A 23,784-nucleotide genomic window follows, 5' to 3' on the forward strand; every position below is an offset into this window, starting at 1 on the left:
CCCGACGCGGGACTTGACCTCACGACCCTGAGATCATGACCTGAACCAAAACCAAGGGTCGGCCACATAAACAACTGAGCCCCCCAGACCCCCAGCAAAGCCATTTAAATCACAGCCCTTCTGTGACTGGATGTGTTGTGATCTGGTCATCATTGTCTCCTCTCTCCTACTGACCCTGTTTTCCATCTGGAAAGCTTTACCTGTGGAAGGTGAGGTCAAGAACATACAAATTGTTGGTAGCAAACTTTCTTCCATCAACTCCACTTTCACTTTCTACAGTCTGCACACACTGGGCCTCCACGAAGACATTCCCTAGTCTCCCAAAGCTATTCCACGGGTCCTGATCATTTTCTTGCTTCATTTGAGATGGAGAACATTTCCCTCTCTCTTCCCATTGTTAATACCCTTAACTTTTTTCAGTGACGTTGGAGGGAACAGGAGTAAGAATACCTTTATTCTACCAACTTGAGGGAGTGTTTGATTCTTAAGACCTGCTGTTCTGATTCAAATGCAGTTAAGACATCTCTCCTCGCTGTCTTTAACTGGGTAATGTTCCACGATTCTTGATAAAATCAAGGATATTCCTTCTGAAAAGGAGATGTCAGTCAAAAGAACAGATAATGTTGAGTCTCACCCAAAGCCTACAGTTCCAAATTCCATAGAACAACTCTTCACTAATAAATAAAGTTTTCTTAGAAGTCATTAAAAAAAGTAGCATGAATCAGAACCTGGGGTATTTGTGAATAAAGAGACCGATAAATATTTTCCTTATTAATAAAGGAAATATTTATAAAAATATTTATAAAAAATATATTTATAAAATTTTTCCTAATTTTCACTTTCACCATTGGTGACACACATTTCAGCACCAGACGCCCTGGACTGTGGTAAACAATGGTAAGTGGGGCCAAAGGAACCAGGCACTGAGAAAACAGCCCCAGTGAGGCACTGAGATGGCCTGTAGCCCTGGCCTGAGGGAAGGCTTCCTGGACTTACTGACCCCTATCAGATAGTTTTATTGTTCACATTGTTATCTCCTTATTTGACCCCTCCACAATGTCTTATCAAAGGAAAATACACCTTCACGTCTCTCTCACTCACTGTATTAAATGGAAGTACATAGTAACCTTTCATGTTAAAATGTATTACTTGGGACAAATAATACATTATATGTTAATAAAAAGTCTGAAATATTTTTTAAAAATGTGTTACTCATTCCATCTCAAGGTCCACGACATTAGCTATAAGACTACATATAAATGGGGGGGCCTGAGTGGCTCAGTGGGTTAAGCCTCTGTCTTTGGCTCAGGTCATGATCTCAGGGTCCTGGGATCAAGTCCTGCATCAGGCTCTCTGCTCAGCAGGGAGCCTGCTTCCTTTTCTCTCTCTCTGCCTGCGTCTGTGCCTACTTGTGATGTCTGTCTGTCAAATAAATAAATAAAATCTTAAAAAAAAAAAAAGACTACATATAAATGAATTGTAACCACAAAGCAGATACTACAGACCTAGTTCATTGACTAGTTATTTCCAGTGCATTAACTGGAAAATAAAAACTGAAACATCATTTTCGGAAGGGTTTCTGAGACTAAGAGCGGAAAGCTGGTTTCTGTTGGTGACAGCTAGATGGACAGATGGACATTTGCTTGTTAGTGAAGACTTACAAGAGCTTTCCCAAATTGTGTAGTTACACGGCAACCTTGACTGAGAGACGGCTGAAGTAAAGACCCTTCGGAACTCAGAGCTGCTTCAAAAAAGTAACTGCCTTTCAATGTAAATATATACAAGAACCTATTTTCTATGATTATGTCATGCATGCTGGAATTAAGATTTATCTTTTTATTTTTTATGATTTTTTAAATATTTATTTACTTATTTGAGAGAGAGAGAGAGAAGGTGTGTATGCGTGTTTGTGCTGGGCAGAGGGGCAGGGGGAGAGGCAAAGAGCGTCCTAAGCAGACACCTTGCTGAGCGTGGGGCCCGACACCGGCTCACTACCTGAGCCAAAACCAAGAGGCAGATGCTCAACCAACTGCCACCCAGGCACCCCAAGATTCATCTTTTTTAAAGAAATGGCCACGAAATGTCTCTATTGCTCGACCTGCGGTGATCTACGTTAATTTTGTTACCAAAACTTCAGAAAAACTAAAGGTGGAGGAAGCAAACACCAGTCAGTAACAAATAGAAAGACTGCAGACTTGAGAGACTGTGACCTTGGTTCAAATGGTGGCTTCTTGACTTGAGGGAAATTACTTATCTTGTCTTAGCTTCTTAGCCTCAGTCTGTTTGGACTTCCCAAGCTGCAAATGATCTCTTCATTCTTGGATTCTTGCCCCCACCCCCCCTTATCCCTCATATGGTACCTATCACAATCTTTTTTTTTTTTTTTTAAGATTTTTATTTATTTATTTGACAGACAGAGATCACAAGTAGGCAGAGACGCAGGCAGAGAGAAAGGGAGGGGGAAGGAGGCTCCCTGCTGAGCAGAGAGCCCGATGCAAGGCTCGATTCCAGGACCCTGGGATCATGACCTGAGCTGAAGGCAGAGGCTTTAACCCACTGAGCCCCGCCGGCGCCCCATCTTATCACATTCTAATTGTATTAGAAATACATTGGCGATCTCATTCCTTCATTCAACAAACAATGATGAGGCTTTATTTAGGTTGCATATTCCCTTAAATGCTGACTTTACAAAGGTAACTAAAACAAGGTTCTTGCCCTCCATAAGTATATTCTCTATGGGAAAGAGAAGTATGATAAAGGCATTACTAGATAGTGTAATATAGGTACTGTAAGATGTTGTGACCAGGGGCACCTGGGTGGCTCAGTGGGTTAAAGCCTCTGCCTTCAGCTCAGGTCATGATCCCAGGGTCCTGGGATGGAGCCCCGCATCGCAGGGAGCCTGCTTCCTCCTCTCTCTCTGCCTGCCCCTCTGCCTACTTGTGATCTCTGTCTGTCAAATAAATAAATAAAATCTTAAAAAAAAAAAAAAAGATGTTGTGACCAACTCAGAAGGTGTGACATCTGGGCCAGATCTTGAAGGATCGGTATCCGTATACAAATGCTTTATTTCTTTATGCTTTATGTGGTCAGGGACCACATCTCATCACGCTTTTACCATGGCAGGTGCCAAATAAAGCTATATGGTATGAGTAAGTGAAAGAAATCCAAATTTTAAGCTTTTAATGACGGAAACATACAAATACATTCCAGAAAGATAATAAAATTATGCTCTGACAATGGAAAAAAACAATCTTCAGGTATGTAAAAAGAATTTGAATACCAATTTGCAAAGAAGAGCTGCAGAGACTCTTTTTTGGATCCCATCAACCAGAATATTGTAATGCAGGGAGCTGCCTTTGAAACAGTAAGAGGACCCATGGCTTTCTTTTTCAGTACTCTGTGATACTGGTGTTATTGTCCTTTGACAAATGAGGGAATGAGAGCAGAGAAGGATAAAGTCTTTAGCTCCAATCATACAATTACCCCATGGTGGAGGCTGAATTCCAGTCCAGCCCTGCCAGGCCTCATTGCCAAACTCTCAGTTGCCAGGTGATGTGGCTACATGCTCGGATTGCCCCACACACGTATGTCAGGGGGTCATTACCATTAAAGCTACTACCATGCAGGGTGCCTGGGTGGTTCAGTGGGTTAAGCCTCTGCCTTCGGCTCAGGTCATGATCTCAGGGTCCTAGGATCAAGGCCTGCATCCAGCTTTCTGCTCAGCAGGGAGCCTGCTTCCCACCCCTACCCCCGCCTGCCTCTCTGCCTACTTGTGATCTCCCTCTCTCTCTGTCAAATAAATAAATATGATCTTTAAAAAAAAAAAAGCCACTACTATGCAGATAAGTATTATGCTGCACTAATGGTCATCTGCATTTTCAGGAGACAGCAGAAGGAAGTTAAGGAAACCTCTTTTCAGTAATTCAGACTCAAGAAAATTCTTGATTGGCTTATTTTCAAAGGCTCAAATACCTCTTTTCAGTAATTCAGACTCAAGAAATTTCTTGATTGACTTATTTTCAAAGGCTCAAATACAGGTTTTCAACCATGAATCTCGCAGTGTTTGAACTGAGATTGAAATGTAAGGTATGCTCTAATTCTCCTTTGGTTTAATCCCAAGGAATTGGAATCTGGATTCCCTTAATACCCAGGTATTTCATGTAAGATGCTAGATACAGCATGGTTACCATCTTACTCTTAAACTCCCCCCAGCGGCAGTGTTTTCATTAAAGCCATTTCTCTGGGAGGCAGCCAGGAAAACAGCCACCAGAAGAGTATGTGGTATTTAGAACCTCAATATTAGGTAAGTGGTCAGACCTGTTTATTTGAATTCCTCCTTATGGCTGGTCATACGATCTTCCTGCAAAGGAAGCCTGGAATAATCCACTTTAAGAAGGTCAAGGAGGAACAAAGGGTGTCCTGAAGAAGAGGACAGGAAAGAGGAAACAGACAGTAGGAGAAAAAGAATGGAAAAACCAGAAGACGAAGTGCTGTCCATAGGAATTTCCTAAACCGTGAACTGCCTGAGCTTATCTCTGATGTGCACAACGCTGAGTAGGGTTCATCTGAGGAACAACAATGGAAGGAAAAAACACGTACACAAATCCATGCATCAGAATCTTTCCCCCTTTAAATGGTCAGCTTGGAATACCCAAGAATTCATCCTGAATTACCAGTAAAGGGACAGCTGACAAGCCACGGTCAGAAGACACCTGTGACGGAGATGTACGCGATAGGAGATCAGAGGTTGAGGCCGCTAAGCCACAGTCATTATTCCCAGTCATCTGATTCCATGAACCCCTCATGTTATATTTAGGCTTCCCATGTGAGAGTTTTAGCCAAAGCCTCATAATAGCAGTAGCAATAATTATGAGATCATGAATAACAGTAATGATAATAACAAATATTTTTAATGCGAAAAATATACATTTTGAAATACTAACTTCTCAATTTCTCAGCAAAATGAATATATTTCTAACTTTAAAAAAATATATTCTCCCTCCTCATTCAACACACTATCAATTTCCTAACCTCCTTTACCCTCACCCCTATCCTTATAGTCTCACACACACACACACACACACACACACACACACAGAACCTCACCATGTCCCTTACACCGCATGTACAGACTGTTGGGGAGGAAAAAAATTCCCTTTACCCTTCCAAGTTTTTGGCGGGTGAATTGATATAAGGCATATTAACATGGGAAAAACAAAGTTAATTATGTATATATAGGAACCCTGTAAGAATATGAGACCCAAGAACATGTAGGGTCAGTTGAGGCTTATAGGACATCCTAAGCTAAGGAATGGGGTAGGGGCTTAGGGCTTCAAAGGAGAGGAAGGTGATTCACAGAACAAGAAGAAGAGATGTTCCTGCTGTACAGATAGTTCTTTTAGAGAAATAGTAGTCTCTAGTAATAACTCCTTTTTTGAGTCAGGCACACTATCTAAATTATTTTAGGTCATAACAACTGTATCCTTGATTATTATGCTTTCCTGGTAACCTCCCATAACTGACTCCCACCCACAACAACTGTTTTTGTCTTTAGTTGAACATGGTACTTCAGGTGATAGCTTTGGCCATTTTGGGGAGTTACTCAGTTTTCCTGGGTCTCTCTCATATACACACAGGAAGTATACATATTATTAAACTTTAGTTTGTTTTTCTCCTGTTAATCTGTCTTACATCAATTTAATTATTAGATGAGTCAAAAACCTTGGAAACGAAGGCTTTTTTTTCTTTCTTTTCTTTCTTTCTTTCTTTTTTTTTTTTTTTTTTTTGCCATACTACCTGCTCTATAGGCAATGATCAACTTACAGAACAGTGGACTCAACAAGGGTTCTGAATTCAGACTTAACCAGATTCAAATTCCAACTTTGCCTTAGAAAACTGTGTATTTGTAACTATTCTAAGTTTGAGTTTCCTCAATCTAAACCACTTTGGATAAAGTATGGTGCCTCATAAAAACATGACGCATTACTTATATGGATACTGACCCTACCAGCAACTAAAAAATAGGGATATTTTTATATATGTCAATTATATCTTATAAAACTGTGGGACAAAACTCAAGTGAGTAAATAAATACATACATACATACATACATATAATAGGTACATTTTCTATTTGTACTTGAAATGAAAACAGTCACCACTTTCTTAATTACTGAAGAATTTATCAGCTCTACATCAACCAGGATTCCTTGCCCTTCTCTCTTCTGGGTCTGCCGCCTTTTGGCAACATGAACAAAAAACCAACATACAGCCCATAAAGCTCATTTTATAATTTTAGGCACTCTAATAAAGTTTTCAGAGAAGAGAAGGTTGAATTTAAATCCATAAAATGAGACTGAGGATGAAGTACAGGTTCAAATTATTCAGGCCAACGCCAATTTCCATTTCCATGGATGCCCAAAAGCTGGGTTAGTTACACATTACTCTTGTTACCAGTTAACTGGCAAGACATTTGACTTAAAACAGCAAACGCGCCCCTCTACCTGGAGTGTGGAAATCAGTAACAGCCAGCCCTCTTCCCCGACCGCATCTATCGCCAAGTGGGCTCTGCTTCCTTCAACATGTCCTCCAGCCTCAAAGGTCAATCAGATAACATGCCTGTGAGGGCTACACGGGAGGCCTCGCATCTCCTGCGACCCCAAAACTGTACTGTCTGCTAAAGAAGTCACTGCACGGAGCCAAGAAACAAAAACAGAAACATCCGAAGCCACAGTTGGGTGGTAATCTGTGCAGCTGTCAAGATAACCTGAGAAAACAGGTAGCTGATGACAGTGGAAACGCAAGAATGCAAAAGATAAACATCTGTGATTAAAAGGGGGGAAAAAAAAAGAGCAGAAACTGAACCCTAATGTCAGCTTCCTAAGGAAAAGGCATTTACCGTAAGTCTACCCCTCTGTGCTCCGCTTGACCCTGAAAACGTATGTATGTATGTATGTATGCATATGTATATATGTATGCATATATTCATGTATGTATGTATGTATGTATGCATATGTATATATGTATGCATATATTCATTCATTCATTCACTGTGCTAAGCACTCAAGTGCTTTCTGAGTGCACAGTAATTGATCCTAGGCCTCCCTCAGGAGAGTAATACCCCTTACTGCCTATATGTCAGATGTATTTGTGGCTGAACATCAGGACACTTTTTTGGGGGGAACCACAGACTCTCTGGGTCTCTCCTCTCTGGCATTCAAGAGCACTGAGCTTTCAGGTCAAACCTTTTACTACATACAGGCTGCCTTCTCCTCCCAAGGCCCAAAACAGATCTGGAACAACCCAACGGTGGGCACAATCCACTCAACTGTTTTTTCCCCCTCTGAACTGCCGGTCACTTTGCTTTCCCTCATGTTCATTTCAGAATGAGCTGTGCACAGCAAAATGGTGCCATGTTCCTACCTGGTCTCTCAGCCTCTCTTGGTGGCCCATGATTGCGGTGGCATGATGGGGGTATTTCTGCTTCAGATGTTCCAGGAAAGCTTCTCTCTTCCTGTCCATCTCAGATGTTTGCATTCCCAGGATTTCTTTGGAACTTCGGGGCCCACCTAGAGTGTGTCTCCTTGGGATGTTGCGGGATGACCTGGAAACTGAAACACGACTGTTTCCATTAGAGAGGCGTTCCTTGGTTCGGCGGCATTCTGCATCTTCTAAGGACGTTACATGTAGACTGCTTTTTCCTTGTTCTGAAAGGCAAAAAGAACCAAGTATAGTTCATAATTAATGGTCTCAATAGATATCTCATTTACCGAATACAGAGAGGGTTTGTGGTGGCTGTTCATGTGTAAGTGTAACCTAGCAGGTGTTTCTGTTTTTGTTTTTGTTTTTGTTTTTTAAGGCAAGAAGGGGGAATAAAATCAACAATCAAAGGAACTACAAAAAAAAAAAAAATCACACTAAAAGGAAAAGTTGCAGAAAAAAGTGGGCTATTTCTGACTCTTCCCTGAGGTTACTCAAAATAAGAACACATCGTCAGACTAGTTTGCAGGCTACTGGGTTACCCCTTACCTTCATCTGTAATTATAGAAAAGTTCATTCCAGTGGTTCTGATTATTTCTTTATTTTTAATTACAATTTCATGCTGGTAACAGGACTTTTACATTTCTACAATCTGAGACACTTATTTCATCCCCAAGACCAAAAAAAGCTATCATAATCACTGATGGGTAAACCACCTACAAAATCCAGCCTCCCCCGCCAATTCAGATAAAGCAAACAAATGGAATATTATTAGGTTAATATTATCATCAGGTAAGAATGGAGGGAATGGAAAGGCTTAGACACATTTTATGGGAAGCGGACTTTAAAACACACAGTGAAAAGGGAAGAGATATGATACGTGTGGATGGCCTAAAACTTGACTCTTGGGCTTGACCCTGCCTCTGACCTGGGCTTTAAAGGCCAAGCTGACTTCCACCTAGAAGGGAGCAAGTGAGCCAGGCAATGACAATGCTTCCCCTGCCGGACGCGGACAGGGGATCTCTGCTCATTTTCGATGGTTGGCAAATGGGTTGTTGGGTTTGCATATTCCCATTAACTGAAAAGAACAAGGCAATTACTTCTCAAAAACCTGCGAACAGCAGGAGAATGTTATAAACATTCAAATTATCTTTGTAAGGAAGAGTTCTTACACCCTACACAGATGCAGGCCAAACAGAGTGTCCTCGTTCACTGAATTCCCAGGAAAAAGCACTGAGTGGGGGTTCTCAGGAGTTCGGCCTTTCACGCTAGACTTAGATCCCTTCCAGCCTCACTGTTTTTGTGATAAAATGAAGATGGTGGACTAGTAACAGATACACAGAGTCTTCTAGCTCTACATCCTTTAAAATCTACTTTAACCTACTTTTTAAAGACGTTTCCATTTGTTAACTATTGATCTTAAAAAATTAGGTGCAAATAGCCAAACTATGGAAAGAACCTAGATGTTCATCAACAGATGAATGGATAAAGAAGATGTGGTATATATACATAATGGAATACTATACAGCCATCAAAAGAAATGAAATCTTGCCATTTGCGATGACGTGGGTGGAACTAGCGGGTATTACGCTGAGCAAAATAAGTCAATCGGAGAAAGACAACTATCATATGATCTCCCTGATTTGAGGAAGTGGAGATGCAACGTGGGGGGTTTGGAGGGCAGGAAAAGAATAAAGGAAACAAGATGGGATTGGGAGGGAGAAAACCATAAGTGACTCTTAATCTCACAAAATAAACTGAGGGTTGCTGGGGGGAGAGGGGCTGGGAGAGGGGGGTGGAGTTATGGACATTGGGGAGGGTATGTGCTATGGTGAGTGCTGTGAAGTGTGCAAACCTGGCGATTCACAGACCTGTACCCCTGGGGATAAAAATACATTATATGTTTATAAAAAAAATTTAATAAATTAAACTTTATCAAAAAAAAAAAAGTTAGGTGCAGAAAAAGAGACCTAATATTTGAAAGTTCTAGATTAGAGTCTCAGACAGAGAAATAAGACTTTACACCAGAGACACCCAGAGTGGCCGGCTTATGCATAAACGAGCTCGTCTAAAGGCAACGCCACCAACACATTCCCCACCTCACTGTCTAGAAACATCTCTCTACAGAACTCTAGGTACAACACCCTTTGGTTAGGCATCGAAAACGTTTTAAACTCAGGCTGGCTTTCCTACTCTGCTTTTCCATCCCTAGAAGAGTGTTCTGGGAATAATTCTTCTTGTTTACTCTTCATTTCTCATTACATTGCTAATTATAGCATCTCCATCAACACCGATGAGGAAAGGGAGGAAGAAAATAGCCAAACTGGTTAATTCTCCTACTTTTCACGCGTTTAAGCAGTAAATTCAGAAGGGGAGGAAGATGGAACTATAGACTAAAAAGATATTGAGAGATGAACTGTATTATTTATTTAGGTTGCCTTCTCGTGACGTGCACTCACGTGACAGCTACCTTCTTTGTGGTGTCTTCTTGAATAAAACAGAAGGAACAGGATCCGCTGAGTGAAGCTAGATGCAGAAAATGCCATATGTCAGCTTGGTAAATACGTGCGCAATCTGGTTTAGCTTTAGCTTCTGGAGTGCGTATGCGTGCACATGAGTTTTATATTAGCCCAAAACTTGTTGTACACTTGATGTAACGCTGTTGACTTTTAAACAGATTTTTACGATTACTTTTGACATCATTAACATATTTTCAAAATTATCCAGGACAGCTAGATTAATGAGCAGGACTGGATCTCTGGAAAGGTGACTTCCTCAAGTGGGCACACACACAGACAAGCACACGGATAAACGTTCAGGAACCTTCCACACCAACAGGGGCAGAAAGTTCCATTCCGCCTCGCTCTGTCACACAGACTCCCAAGAACTATGCTGTTTCATCCAAGACTCCTCAGGATAGGTCAAGGCAGCCAGAACAGTAGCCCCGTGGAGACTGAAAAGAGTCTTCCGCTTTCTTCCTTCAGATAAATTGGGAAAGGAACAGGAGGGGGAGGGGAGGCGTTCAGGGTCCATCTTCTGTCACCATTCACCTTTGGACAGCTCCGACTTGCCAACACTCTAAACTCCTATTTTTTTCCTAACACTTTGCTCTGCAAGGTCCTGTCGACCTTATGGTACTTTGCCATTATTTTTTTCTCTCTCTGGTGGATTCTTCTAAAATGTCTCCAGTTGCTTAACAAGGTTTAACGTGAATTGGTGGAAAGCAGCGAACAGCACCGATGACTAATGCACCGATGGCTGGGGGCACAGTCCCCTGGCAGACATCCAGAAGCCGGTGGGGCTCACTCCTCCCCGTGTCTCACCTTCTTGCCCTCTACCTCCCTCAGCTATGGGCCCCATCTGCTTCCCATCCGACCACCAGGCACCTGCTCCGTCCTCCCAGGCACCACCAACAACAACCCAACACCACAATCCACACAAAGCCACCCTGAACACGCGTCCCCATCACCCGAGCCTTCTCCCCAGGGAGGCTCCGCTCCTGGGCGCTGCCGACTTCCGCGCCGGAAGTAGAAGTGACAATTTCACCATTCCAGGCTTTTCGGGGAGAATATGATCTCTCGCCTGAGGAGCCCCAACTCCTAAGCAGGGATAGAAAGGGCAAAGGACACGGAGTCCCAGTTCCATAGCTGTGGAGTCAGGGATCTGAGTCCGGGCCAGTTCTTCATTATTCACAAAGCCATCAACACAGAAATAAAGTTCTATTTCTCGCCTGGAATGTGCTTGGGTGCTAACGTTTAAGGACGGGTGTGTCCCAGGGCTCGCTATTCTGGGAATCCGTGCCAAACAAAGAACGGGGCTGGAGCATGAAGACCGGCTTTCAGTTTCCCCTTCCTGCCGCTCCCAGCCTCTGCCCAGCCCAGGGTGAGTCCTTTGTAGCTGCTGGGAGCAGGGCAGAGAGCACAACGGGAGCCTGGGGCAGGGAACAGCCCCTCCAACCTTCCGTGGAGCAGAAGTAGGGGTGAGGAGGGCAGAAGCACCTGAGAGTTTCAAAGGGCAGAGATGCAGCAAGTTATCCCATGGGCCGGAGCCCACGGGGCCCCTGAGCCACAGCTTGGATGGCTTCAACCAGGTCCGCTGACTTACAGCGAGGAGTCTGGGCACCTGCATCACTGGGACACTCCACGCCCGCTTTCTCCCTGAGAGCCAGCAACCACATTTCCCTGGGATTTTTACTCCCGAGAGAAGACTAGGTAAGCCACGGCCTCTCTGAGAAGGAGCCCCTCACTTCTTTACAGTGGCTCCTGGTTAGCTATCTCTAAAACCGTGCCAAGTTCCTCTCTGGCCATAGAAACATCGTGAGAAACTGCTGTTTTGTCTGGTTGTCTGTCCCAACTCCCTGTGGCAGCGACAGTATCCTGTCCGTCTGTGTCTTCACACCACAGTGTCCTCCTGCTGCACACACACAGAAAGACTGCATTTTCCAGGACCCTTCATCTAGCGGGGGTCTTGGACTAATAATTCCTCCAGTCAATGCAAGTGAGGTGAGACACCTTTAGTCCCCGCCTCAGGCTTCCTGAATAATCGTCCTTGCTGGTTCTCTTTCTTCTTTGGCTAGCTGAATGCCATGGCTCCAGTGGAAAATGCCAAAGCCTTGGGGAATGGGTCCCAGAGCCAGCCTAAAGCTGGGCGCTCAGGAGATCCACCTGGCCAGGAATGTCCGCATTCCATTGTGTTCAAAAAATTAACACTGACTAAACCACACAGATTTCAGGGTTGTTACAATTAACCTCCTGACTAATACAGATCACATATTCTGCTGGGGGCCCATGGGGTTCCTCGGTTGGCCAGTTCTCTTGTTACCATCCCACAGCTCACCCCCATACATGAACTCGCACAGAAACTGCAGCTGAAATCAGACCATGATAATTATTCACCTAAAAATCCTGAAAAATTAAGTAAGTGACAGAGAAGTTTTCTGGTATGGGTTTTCAGACAAAAGAGGAACAGTCCCTCTGCTCCCCAGGAAAGTATTCTCATCTCAAGTGTTGGTCGGATGATTCATTCATTCATTCTCAAAAATACGTCTTGAGTGTCTGCTCTGTACAGTAAAAGGACTTAGGAAATGCAGTGAAGTTGTGATCAAGACAGAGATAATCCCTTTGCCTCACAGCGGATCCATATTACAAACAAGGACGCAGACAATGAACAAATAATATGTAATAAATGCTCAGAAGGATGAAACAGGTAAGAGGCAGAGACCGATGGGGCAGTTTTAGAGTTCTGAGCAAAGATTTGAATATCAGGGACTCCCCGATGGGCAGTGGGCACTGCCAATGCATTCTTTTTTTTTTTTTTTGCAAGTTTAAAGTGTACAGTGTGCTGGTTTGATACATTTATATATTGCAAAACGATTACCCCCCCAAAGCAAACACTATCTTGAAACACTGGTGAATCAGGGGTTGGGGGAGGCAAGCAGGTGGACAGTACACTTCACCTGCCCAAGGGTTTCAAGAGCTTAGGGGCCGGAGGGAAAAGCAGACACCTCGGGGTTGCTGGGGGCTGACACATCCCAGGGAACATCCCAGAATAGCTCTGAGGAGCCCATGGCCTTCAAAGGGAGCGTCAAATTTTTAGACGGCAATTCGGCCAATAACTACCGAGTGCCTGCTCGGTGCGGTGCACCTCGAGGTACGGACTCACACTGCTGCCAGCCTAAGCAGGCTGCTTATCCAGCCACGGAAGCCTCGCTGATGAGAGCTATTCCTGAGGTCACCGTATGCCCCGCTTTGCCTAAACAGTTGTGCGTTACAACTGCCATCCCAGCAAAATTATTTATAGGGTGCCGTTTCACTTTCAAAAGTGTCTGGGTCTAGATAGTAAGTTACACGATCACCCAGGGGATCCTTACCTACAGGAGACTGACGGGTAAACTCCAAGCCCTGGGATGGGATCATTAGCCTTTTGTTCAAGAAATACTTACTGAGTGCTTTCTACATGGCTGGTGTGTTGGGTAGAGGGAATGTTAAGGATGGAGACCTGGTCAGCCCTGGTATTCCGCGCTGTAATCCAGTGAAACAGATACAAAAACAAATACCATCAGGTGTGGCTAGGAGTGGCTAGGAGCGGGCATGGGGTGTTAGAGGTGATGTGAGCAGAGGCCTGGCCTCCCTCTACGGTCCTCATACTTACCGTACACCTGAAACAGAAGCCGTCCTCCTTTACAGAACTCAGTGGGACCCGGCACATTTAACCTGAATACTTCTCACCCTTACAATCTCTCCAGCCACCCCCACTCCAACCTCCCTGACCTCTAAATGCTCAAGTGCCCCAGAGCGCACTGGGACCTATACACACAGACCCAATCCCAGCAGATCCTCCACAAGCCCCAGACCTTTCTTCTCAATTCTGGTGGAGAATATCCATGCAGCTATCAGCATTCCGGACATCTAGATGTGAGATAAACATCTCCATCCTCACCTATCCAAAGGACTTCCTGGTCTCCTCCATTTCCAAGCCAGAAACACCCTTTCCTCTCCTCTGCTGCACTCAAATGCTTTCTTTCCTATGTAAGTAAATGGCAAATCCATCCCTCCAGCCAGGCGGACAGACATTTCTGAAATCATCTTGGACTCCTCCTTTTCTCTTGTATCTTACATCTAATCCCTCTGCAAATTCTTTTGACTTTACTTTCAATATACATCTAGAACCTGTCTTCTTATCACCACCTGTCCTACTGCCCGCTGGTCCAAGCTTCTGTATGGCTTACTGTAGAAGCCTCCGAGATGGTCTCTCTGCCTCTCCCCTGCCCCCACTTGGGTTATTGTCAGTGCAGCACCCAATATCCCTTATATATGACAAGTCAGACCTGCCAGCAGCTCCCTACCTCTTTTGAAAAAAAAAAAGCTCAAATCTCTGGCATCATCTCATAGCCCTGTGTGATCTGGCCTGGGATTACCTCCTAACCTCTTTCCTCCCATCCTTCTCCATGTCCCTGCTGTTCTTCCAACAAGTTCTTGCCTATTTCCTCGCTAGCCTCTTTCAGATGTTTATTCAAACACACACCAGTGAGGGTCTCCCTGATAACCCTCTCTCCATACTCCCTGTTCCCTTTTCCTGCCTATGGCTCCCTATTGTCTGATTTCCATTTAATAGAGTTGCTGGATAAAATATGAAATACCCAGTTAAAATTGAATTTCAAGTACACAAGGAATACTTTTAGCATAAGTATGTTCCAAATATTGCATGAGATATACTTATACAAAAAAAAATTCATTGTTTATCTGAAATTCAAATTTAACTGGGCATCCTGTGTTTTTATTTGCTAAATCTGGCAACGCTGCCATCTAACATGCTATATATTTCATTTATCTGTTCATTGTCTCCTCTCTCTCCTACCCCCTTTCCTCCAAACTCGGTTCTTAGAACATAAGTTCAATGAAGCAAGTATTTTCCAACTACTTTGTTCACGGCTGGGTCCCCAGCAGCTAAAACAGTAACTACTACGTAACAGATGCTCAATATTCATTGAATGAATGAGTAAGTAAATAAAGTGATCACATTCCCTCAGCCCAACCATCTCCAGCCTCTGAAGCATCTTTGAATTGCCGTGGTTGTTTGAAAGTTATTTCTTAAATTGGTCCCATTCTAATTGCCCGTCTAGATTCTGTGTCATTGATTTTAACAGAGGCCGGAAGACTCAGTCTCTGCGGTAGGATCCTGTCCTATCAGTTAAGGGAGGGAAGGGAGCCTTATCTCCCACCGGACCCCACCGACCAGGCGCCCTCCAGGAAGAGTGCTCTGTTTTAGAAGCACAAGCACAGATACCTAGACTGACGACTGTAAAATGGGGGGATTCTCCCGGGTTTACTAAGCTTAAAGTTTCCTGAGTTTCACCCGCAAGAGTAAGGGGGGATGGGAGGGTGGGGGGGGGGCGGTTTCTATGTCTTGTAATTCCATTTTCCTCAGTCTAGCTTAGTTTTGCATTTTCAGTGCGTATGAGTCATTTGTTACTTCCCTTTTGCCTTTTAAAAACACACACCTTTTCCCCTGTGCATAATCCTTACTCCCACGCAGAGCACGGCAGCCCCGCAAACGCTTCTCTTAGTTCCTAACTGGCCCCTGGATGAACCTGGGGTAGGGTGGGCGGGGATGGTTTCGGGCTTGTGCGGGTTTTTGGAACAAGCTGCCTATATGATACCATATGATAGGCTTTGGCATCATAGACGTCACTGACTGGAGGGCAGAGAAGTCCCTTCTCCACCCAACCCCCCCTGTGCAATTTCTTCGGAGCAACATAAGCTTCTGGAAACTCCCTACGGAAAAGACAAGTCTATCACAAACACAATTAAAGGAAAACTGCCTGGAGAAAATCTACCCAAATTGTCTAACAACTCCCAACTTTTGAATTAAAGCATGCAGAGATTCCGCACAGCTCCATCTATCATCCGGATGGACCCGTGCTCCCCTGCTGTTCCGATCTGCAAAATAAAACATCCCTAAACTCTGTAATTTAACTCTCAAACTCTGCAAAACGTGCAACCCAGCATGCCTTCGCCTCCTGGGATCCCCCCAATCAATGAATGGAAACGCTGCCTTCCCATACGAGACAGCTGCCCAGAAACAGCTCCTTTCTCCCACGGCTGGGAGCCTCGAGTATGAAAAAGCTGCTTTTAGCGATATATTTTGTCACCGCCTAGAGATACAACACATACTGACTGCTCCCTGTGCTACCAACGCGGCATCCCCACGCCACTTCTCTAGCTGTTTAAGGAAAGCCTGCCAGAGCCGAAGTCGGACCCAAGGAATCACAGCTCTCCACGCGCTTTCCAAAACGCACGCCAGCCGGAGAAACGCGCGTTCCCCCCGCCAGGCGCCGCGTCGCGGGTTCTAAAAAGCAGCCCGCGGCGAGGAGCGCGCGGAACCGTAGCTCCATCTTTGAATGAGTCTGTTACTTACCCTGCTTCTGTCCGCCGTCTGCTGACTGAGGAAGGCACGGCTCGCATTTCTGGCTTTCGTTTTCTTCCATTGTCCCTCCGCCCGCGGCACAAGCTGCTCGCCGCTCTTTAAACTTCAGAGCGCCGTTCTGCAAGCTCCCAGCAAGCGCCTGGAAGGGGGCCCGGGGCGGGGGGCGGGGAGGGGACCGTGCGAAACCCCACCCCGAACTGTTCTCCACTCCGGTGCAAAGTCTCTCCCGCCCGAGAAAACTGCATTCCAGCAGCGTCGGGCCGCCCCCGTCCCTCCGTGCCTGCGTCCCCGCGTCCGCCCGCCCGCCCGCCGGACGGTCCCGGAGGAAGGAGGGGGGGAGGCTGCGCTCTCCGAGCCGCCCGCAGCCCCTGCCCCTGCCCCGGGCCCGCCCTGCGCCGCGCGCGCCCGAGGCCCCAACAGGTGATGGGCTTCCCGACCCGGGACCCAGACCGCCTGTTTGCACCGCTGCAGACCGCCCAGATTCCGCAGCCCCGGGAAGGAAAGCATTTCACACAGGCTCAGCGGCAGGCACTGAACGCCCGGTCTCCGGTTGCTTTAATCTCAGACACAGAATGAGCCTCCCAAGGAGGCTGATTTACGTGTTACTAAACAGCCAACTGCTGAACACCCCAAATTTCGGTGAAATCCCTTAAAAAACAACAACAACAACAACAACAAAGCGTGTATGCTGAATGTTGTTAACACTTTCTGGCACTAACTTTCGAACCTGATTAACACATACAGAGAGGTGGTTTGCTTTTCGCACAATTTCAGTCACTTCAGCTGAACTTTAAGGAGTTTGTGCTCATTTGCCTAGGCTCCGACTGCGGCCCTCTCCCCCAATACACACACACACACACACACACACACACACACACACCTTGGTCACAACTCTGAAAAGTAAACTAGTAAAATCAACCTTCTGGGGTTCTCAAGTTAATTACTTTAAAATATCCGAAAGGCAATAACATTGCTTTTCTTTGGATAGGCAGAGTGGCATCCAACATACCCAGTCTCCTTTTAAACTATCTACAAATATTTATTTTGTTCTCTACCCAGTCCTTGAAAACCTGGCAAATTTCCCAGAAAGTGAAAATAGGAGGCACAATGTACACACACACACACACACACACACGATGGGAAAATACTTTAAGCAACATTAGGTCTGCCACTCCAGCCGTCTAACAGTCACACAATCACTAGCAGGACTGTGATATTATCATCTGCAGTGGCCCCATCACTGGAAGGGAAAAAAAGAACAATGGTTAGCCTGCTGACCATACCTTGACCCAGTTTAATAGGCCACTCGGACAAGGTTTTAGATTAATTTAGCTCAAGAAGCCACCAGAACAATGGCTGGCCTATCCTCCAGATTCTGACCTTGAGTCACTTGTGTGTTTTGGCAGTGTGGGGGACATAATTTGGCCATTTAGGGCAAAAAGATGTGGAAGCCCTTAAAGGACAAAGGATACAGGCCAAAAGGAAAATGGCCATGTCAGAGAGGGAACCAAACTCACGTCAGGAAGGGAAGAAGAAATCTCGAAACTCCTCAGGATTTTTCTTGAAATCCAAGAGGTGGTGAATCTTCTAGAAAGTTAAAGCTACGCCTGCCAGCATGAATACAGCAGTTGAGTTGACAGAGCTCAAGGTCTCCGCGACTTTGTAACAGAATTACCGGGTAATCTTGCTTTAAGGAGGAACTAATCTTACACAGTTTCTGTACTGGTTCCCCGCAGGCAAACACCAGATGAATCTTGTTTCAACCTTACTATTTTCTCAGATACAAAATGTTCAGGAAGGAGGGATCCGTGTTCAGGCCCCCAGGCCCAGATTATCCTGATCCTTGTGTAGCTGTTGTGTATTTGCCTTCAAATTATTAATGCCAGAAATGACTGGGGTGGAGGCAAGGGGGTGGGGGAGAAAGGGAGAGACACATTGCAGCCAGAGCGCAGGTCTACACCAGATGTCCATGGGCTCGGACGCAAACCAAACTTGCTTTGGTGTGAGAAGAGCCTATTCCTAACAGCTCCCACCTGCCACTTGACACAGTATCTTGGGAAAAACCCCAGGATGAAGGAGACAACAGCGTGCTTGCAATGGCAGTCCACACCAACCAACAGCACCCAGCCGGCTGGGAAGCCTTTCAATCCAGGCAGGAAAAAAATAGATCCATTTTATTATATAGATTTCGCTTTCCTGGGGCTGTTTGGAAAATGTGAGGGCAGGGCCCTTTTGATCCCCAAATGGGTAAAAGAGGGACAGCTCTCCCACCAGTTCTAAACTCTGGTTAGTTTCCAGGCGGCCCAGGCAAGCCCCTCTGCCCACCATGTGTTGGAGCTGCTGGGACCCTCCCCTCCCCCACAGGCAAGGCCTCTGGCAGGCCAGGCGGTATAGATACTCCTCCAAGCAAAACTCTTTGTGGAATGCACCAAAGAAAAAGGCATTACCAGGAAAGATAATTAACATACATCATTAAGGACCACAACCATCTAGACACGTATTTACAGTAAATCACATTCTCTTGAATAGTTAAACTTTCTGACCGTTCTACGTGGGAAAGCTTCTACCAGACTAGTTACTGAGCCCTTTGTTCCTTCTCCTTGAGAGCAAGAACTGAAAACAATTCGAGAAAGTACTGTATTGATGCCTTGGCAATGACTTATTCTACACATCTCTCTCCAGAGCACGCAGACCTTACTAGGACCTGATTGTCGGGTTCTCTGAGAGGGGTCTCTAGAAAATACTGTTTTCTACAATCCCCATAAGCTCAGTAACTCAGATCTTCATGAAAAATACTATGATTGTCATTGCTGTTACTGTGGAAATGTTCTTTCTGGAAGAAACCCTCTTTGAACTAGAAGCACACTGTGCTTTTAGGTTTAATTTAATTTCTAGGTTTAAAAATTGCTATTACAAACCAATCTGCCTACTGCCGTACTTTGAAATTTGCTGTGAAAGGCAGAAGGAAAGCGGGAGGAACTTGAAATGTGATTTTCCTGCAGTCATACGGAGACCTACAATAATGATACCAGGGGGCTAAATTTTCAACTCCATTTCTGTTAACCAGCAAAGGTACAAGACTATTTCTTGGTTAATGGCTCCATATGTTGGCAATTCATGCTTCAAAATGAGCCAACACACAAAAAAAGTGTCATTTCAAAGGAAAGACAAGTGATGGAGGTAAGGGGGCAAATGGTGATTTTGCAGGCGGAGCTAACCTGCTACAGAACTGGGCCACTACTGGTTTTGCTAGCGCAACTTAAACAGACAGTCGCCACGACGGGCACTCCTCCCAAAGATCAGAAACTATTGCATGTGACTTCTTAGCAGTCCTATTTAATTACAGGGCTGCGAAAAGCATATCAACGTCCTTGACGCAAGTTCTTCAACAGAGGAATTGCTAGAAGCCAGTGTTGGTGGGTTTCAAATTCTTTTTTATTTTTTTTTTAATTTTATTTATCTATTTGGCAGACAGACATCACAAGTAGGCAAAGAGGCAGGCAGAGAGAGAGGAGGAAGCAGGCTCCCTCCTGAGCAGAGAGCCCAATGCGGGGCTTGATTCCAAGGCCCTGGGATCATGACCTGAGCAGAAGACTGAGGCTTTAATCCACTGAGCCACCCAGGCGCCCCATCAAATTCTTTTTTATTTTAAACCCTATTAAGAACAAGAGAGCCTACCCTGATTGGACATCAGGACACGAAAGAAGTAATTCATGCTTGCGGAAGCCATAACATATACTTTTCAAAGACTGGTAACTTAACGTAAAAAGATGCAAAATCAGGTGAAAAACAAACCAAAAATGTTTCAGCCAGAGCCCCCGTGACTTGATGTGTTCTTACACATGGCCTTTCCTACGGGAACACTGCTGTGTGTCACCCTGGAGTTCAGAAGTAAGACTTCTGACAATTGGGAAAACATTTGCTTAAAAGGATGATCTGGTGGTGAATGAAATGTAGGCTGTCCCATCCTACTCTTGCCAGCAGCGTGTCAGCTGGCTAGGGTGACCTTATATTTAAATATAAACCAGAGCACTTGTGGCAGGGAAAGGGGACACTATTCATGATCGCAACAGGACAAGATGCGGAAACCACAACTGTCCCTGGCAAAGCCGCACATATGGTCACCTATGTGTGGTCCAAGATAAGCCCCATGTGCTCCTCAGGTTTCCAAACGCAAAATGAGCATGAATAATGCTGTTCGAGGTTCCCTACGGGGTCCTCGCGAGAGACATGTAAGCGTTAATTAAAGGTGTGGACCCCAGGGGCGCCTGGGTGGCTCAGTGGGTTAAACCTCTGCCTTCGGCTCAGGTCATGATCCCAGGGTCCTGGGATCGAGCCCCACATCGGGCTCTCTGCTCAGCCAGGAGCCTGCTTCTTCCTCTCTCTCTGCTTCCCTCTCTGCCTACTTGTGATCTCTGTCTGTCAAATAAATAAAATCTAAAAAATAATAATAATAATAATAAATAAATAAATAAAGGTGTGGCCCCTGTCTGAGCGGTTTCACAAGCCCCACCCCAAATTTCACATCAGAGAAGACAAATTCCACCACACGATATGCTGTACGGCTCATCCATCCAAAAGGAGTTTTCCTTTCTGTGTTTAGGGCGAAGATCTCACAGATGTTACCACAGAACCATTTATATCTCCGGCATTCTCTCCAGAGGGTAACCAATCTTCCTGATCTTATGGGCGTCCTTAAAAATCCCAGCTGCTCCGAGGAGACCTGGCCAAACAAGGAAGCCTCCCCCACTGCTCTGGCCTATTTCCATGTCCTGGAACTTTCTTCTTCTACCCCATAAAATTCTTCAGGCGATTATAACTAGGAACTACTCTTAGAGCCAATGTGTTAATGCTTTAAGCGTATTTGCTTGCTCTTCAAGAGAATCCATTGATGTTCATTTTTATCAGGGTTTCTTTTATCTCTTTTTAAGTCGGAAGACGCTGGAAAGCAAAGACCACGTCTGACAAACAGTGTAGCCGGACCGCCACATGGGCAGCCCGTCCCGGAGAAAGCTCCAGGTGAGCACGGCAGACCGAGTCTGGATCCCAGGTGGCAACTTTTAAGGGAAAATTGCAACTTGTACAGGCTCACCCCTTTCATCCCGGAGCTGGCTGAACCATGACATATTCTATAGAGTTTCTGAAGGCCCAGGGTGGAACACACGAGAATGCAAACACTCCCTAAGATGCCAGCACCCTGCTTGTTCCTCGCTTTACCCAGTAGGGCTCAAGGGAACACTTTCATGAGAGAGTGTGGGGTGACGTCTCACCGGGAAGGCACTTCCCTAGCCTACTTCTGCCTCTGGGCTTCCCCACATGCCCTGCAAAGCTGTAGTGAGCTGTTGGGGGAGCAGGGACTACGGGGAGCCAATCACGGAGTCAGAAAACTGGGATCAAGTGTTAGCGTCTATTGCCTTCTCCCATTCTGCAGATGAGCAGACTGAGTCCCGGGGAGTTAATGGCAGTCGGCCTCCCTAGTTAGCCATGACTCTGTTGAATTCCTTTCATCCTTAGGATCTTCTGTACTCTTTTCTCACAACTACCCTGGGGGACCCCTCAATTATTCTCACTCCTTTTGCTCTATTGAAATGGACAGTTGAGTCAGGCTTGGTCCATGGGAGAGTAGACCTCTCTTCTAAAATCCCTCTCCCATCAACCATAGAATTGGGTCTGGTATTGTTTGGGGGTCATTGCTATACAGGCCATGAGGCATTAGGCATTGGTACCTCTTGCTCATTGAGAGGTGGTGTGTGCTGTGTGTGCTGTGTGTGCTGGTGCTATGATGCCAGGGAATCCCAGGTGGGACATGGCTTTCCCCAGGAGGTGCGGCTGGGACCAGCCAGCAGAGAGAATGAACAGGAGCCTGTACTTGGTCTGATAGGGGAAACAGCCTGAGCGGTGAGTGGGGGTACAGGAATGGTCCTGTAGGCTGGTGGGTTGGGGTACAGCACAGACGTGGGGTGTGGGGGCTCTGACTTTGGTACAGCAGAAAGAGAAGTCGCGGGATCATTCTTCCTGCTGCCTCTGAGCCTTTGCTCTCCTTGTCTCCCCCCGCCCCCCAAAACTCAGAGCTCCTCACTTTCCCTACCAGGCAGGGGAGAAACATGTGACACTGCACTGATAGCGTCTGTATGCTTTTCTGCCAAATAAACACTGACCTAGACTTTGTTTCAATAACACACCTAGTGTGTTTGTTTGTTTGTTGCTTTTTCATGTTTTCTTCCATTTTTAGTTTTAGCGAGTAATGGCCACAAAGACTATTGGTGAGAGCTGCAGACAACAAAGAACAGAAGGTCAGTGCAAACTCACTGTTCTTCTAGCTCACCCCCAGGAGGCTGACACGTTGCTTGGGGGGTGGGGGGACACTGCAGGGCAGGTGCTCTGGGCTCGAGGGATGCTCAGGCAGGAGCTGGGGGGGGGGGGGGGGCACCCACTCCCCAGCTTCCCTACCAAGCCCGGCTCAGCCTCAGGTTTTTATGGCCAATTCTTGAAAACCAATCATGTGCTTCACAACTTAAGTATTTTTACAGTGATTTATTTTTTCCCACCCCAGGCCACAGAATTTAAGGAAGGGGATAACTGGTATTCCTTGCAGATGAAATAAAACAGTTCTAATAATGAAGGACCTAATTTCAGGAGCCAGGTGGGAGGAGGAAGAAGACGGGGTGGAGGGGGGCATCAACCAAGTGTCTGTGGCTCTGCTTCTCCCTCTCCCCTCCCCCAGATCAATTCTGTGCCCCTCCCTCAACAAAGTGCTACTAGAGCTTAACATTTTCTTTCCCAGATTATACTGTTTTGCTTTTGAAATACATTCTTCCTTAAACTTTACAACTGCTCAACTGTGCAAGGTTTTAGTGAGATAAAATATTTAATTAGAGGTTGGGCCAAGTTTTCCACAACACTCTATGAGGAGTCCAGCTTATGTGAAGCGATCGAATTCATAAAAGCAAAAGAATAAAATGGTAAGTCGTTTCTACCTGCTCCTTCACGCCAACACATACCTCCTTCCTTCCACACACACCCCCTACCCATGTGCGTCAGAACCCAAATCCCCGGGGCACCTGGATAGCTCAGTTGGTTGAACGTCTGACTCTTGATTTCAGCTCAGGTTATGAATTTGGGGTCGTGGGTTCAAGCCCTGCATCAGGCTCCATACTCATGGTGGATGCTTGAGATTCTTTCTCTCCATCTGCCTCCCCTTCTAAAATAAATGAATCTTAAAACAACAACAACAACAACAAAAAAAACCCAAGACCCTGATAAGTGGCAAGCTGCTATAGTAAAGTAGACCAGCGAGGAACTGATAATATCTCCAATGTGCCCTGCTCACAAGCCCGTTCTGAGGAAGGCAGTGAGGAGCTTCTCTGTGCACCCCAAGTCA

The 23,784-nt window shown here is 45.5% G+C and overlaps 1 protein-coding gene across 7 annotated transcripts in view; it reads right to left on the reverse strand.

The window, feature by feature from the left end:
- KIAA1217 (KIAA1217 ortholog) overlaps positions 1-16,655 on the reverse strand; it is a 289,157-nt gene extending 272,502 nt beyond the window's left edge. For 5 of the 7 annotated variants that reach the window (XM_032880813.1, XM_032880817.1, XM_032880812.1 and 2 more), the window contains exons 1-2: positions 16,395-16,464; positions 7,422-7,705 (exon numbers count right to left, since the gene is read on the reverse strand). In XM_032880813.1, the coding sequence (XP_032736704.1) occupies positions 7,422-7,705; positions 16,395-16,464 (354 nt within the window). Of the gene's footprint in view, positions 1-7,421; positions 7,706-16,394 lie in introns of all 7 variants that reach the window. The other 2 variants (XM_032880810.1, XM_032880809.1) reach the window with 1 other exon arrangement.
- Between the last annotated feature and the right edge of the window lie 7,129 nt (positions 16,656-23,784).

The sequence above is a fragment of the Lontra canadensis genome, unplaced genomic scaffold (genome assembly GCF_010015895.1).
Source record: "Lontra canadensis isolate GAN:19392208 unplaced genomic scaffold, GSC_riverotter_1.0 scaffold72, whole genome shotgun sequence".
NCBI classification, from domain to species: Eukaryota; Metazoa; Chordata; class Mammalia; order Carnivora; family Mustelidae; genus Lontra; species Lontra canadensis.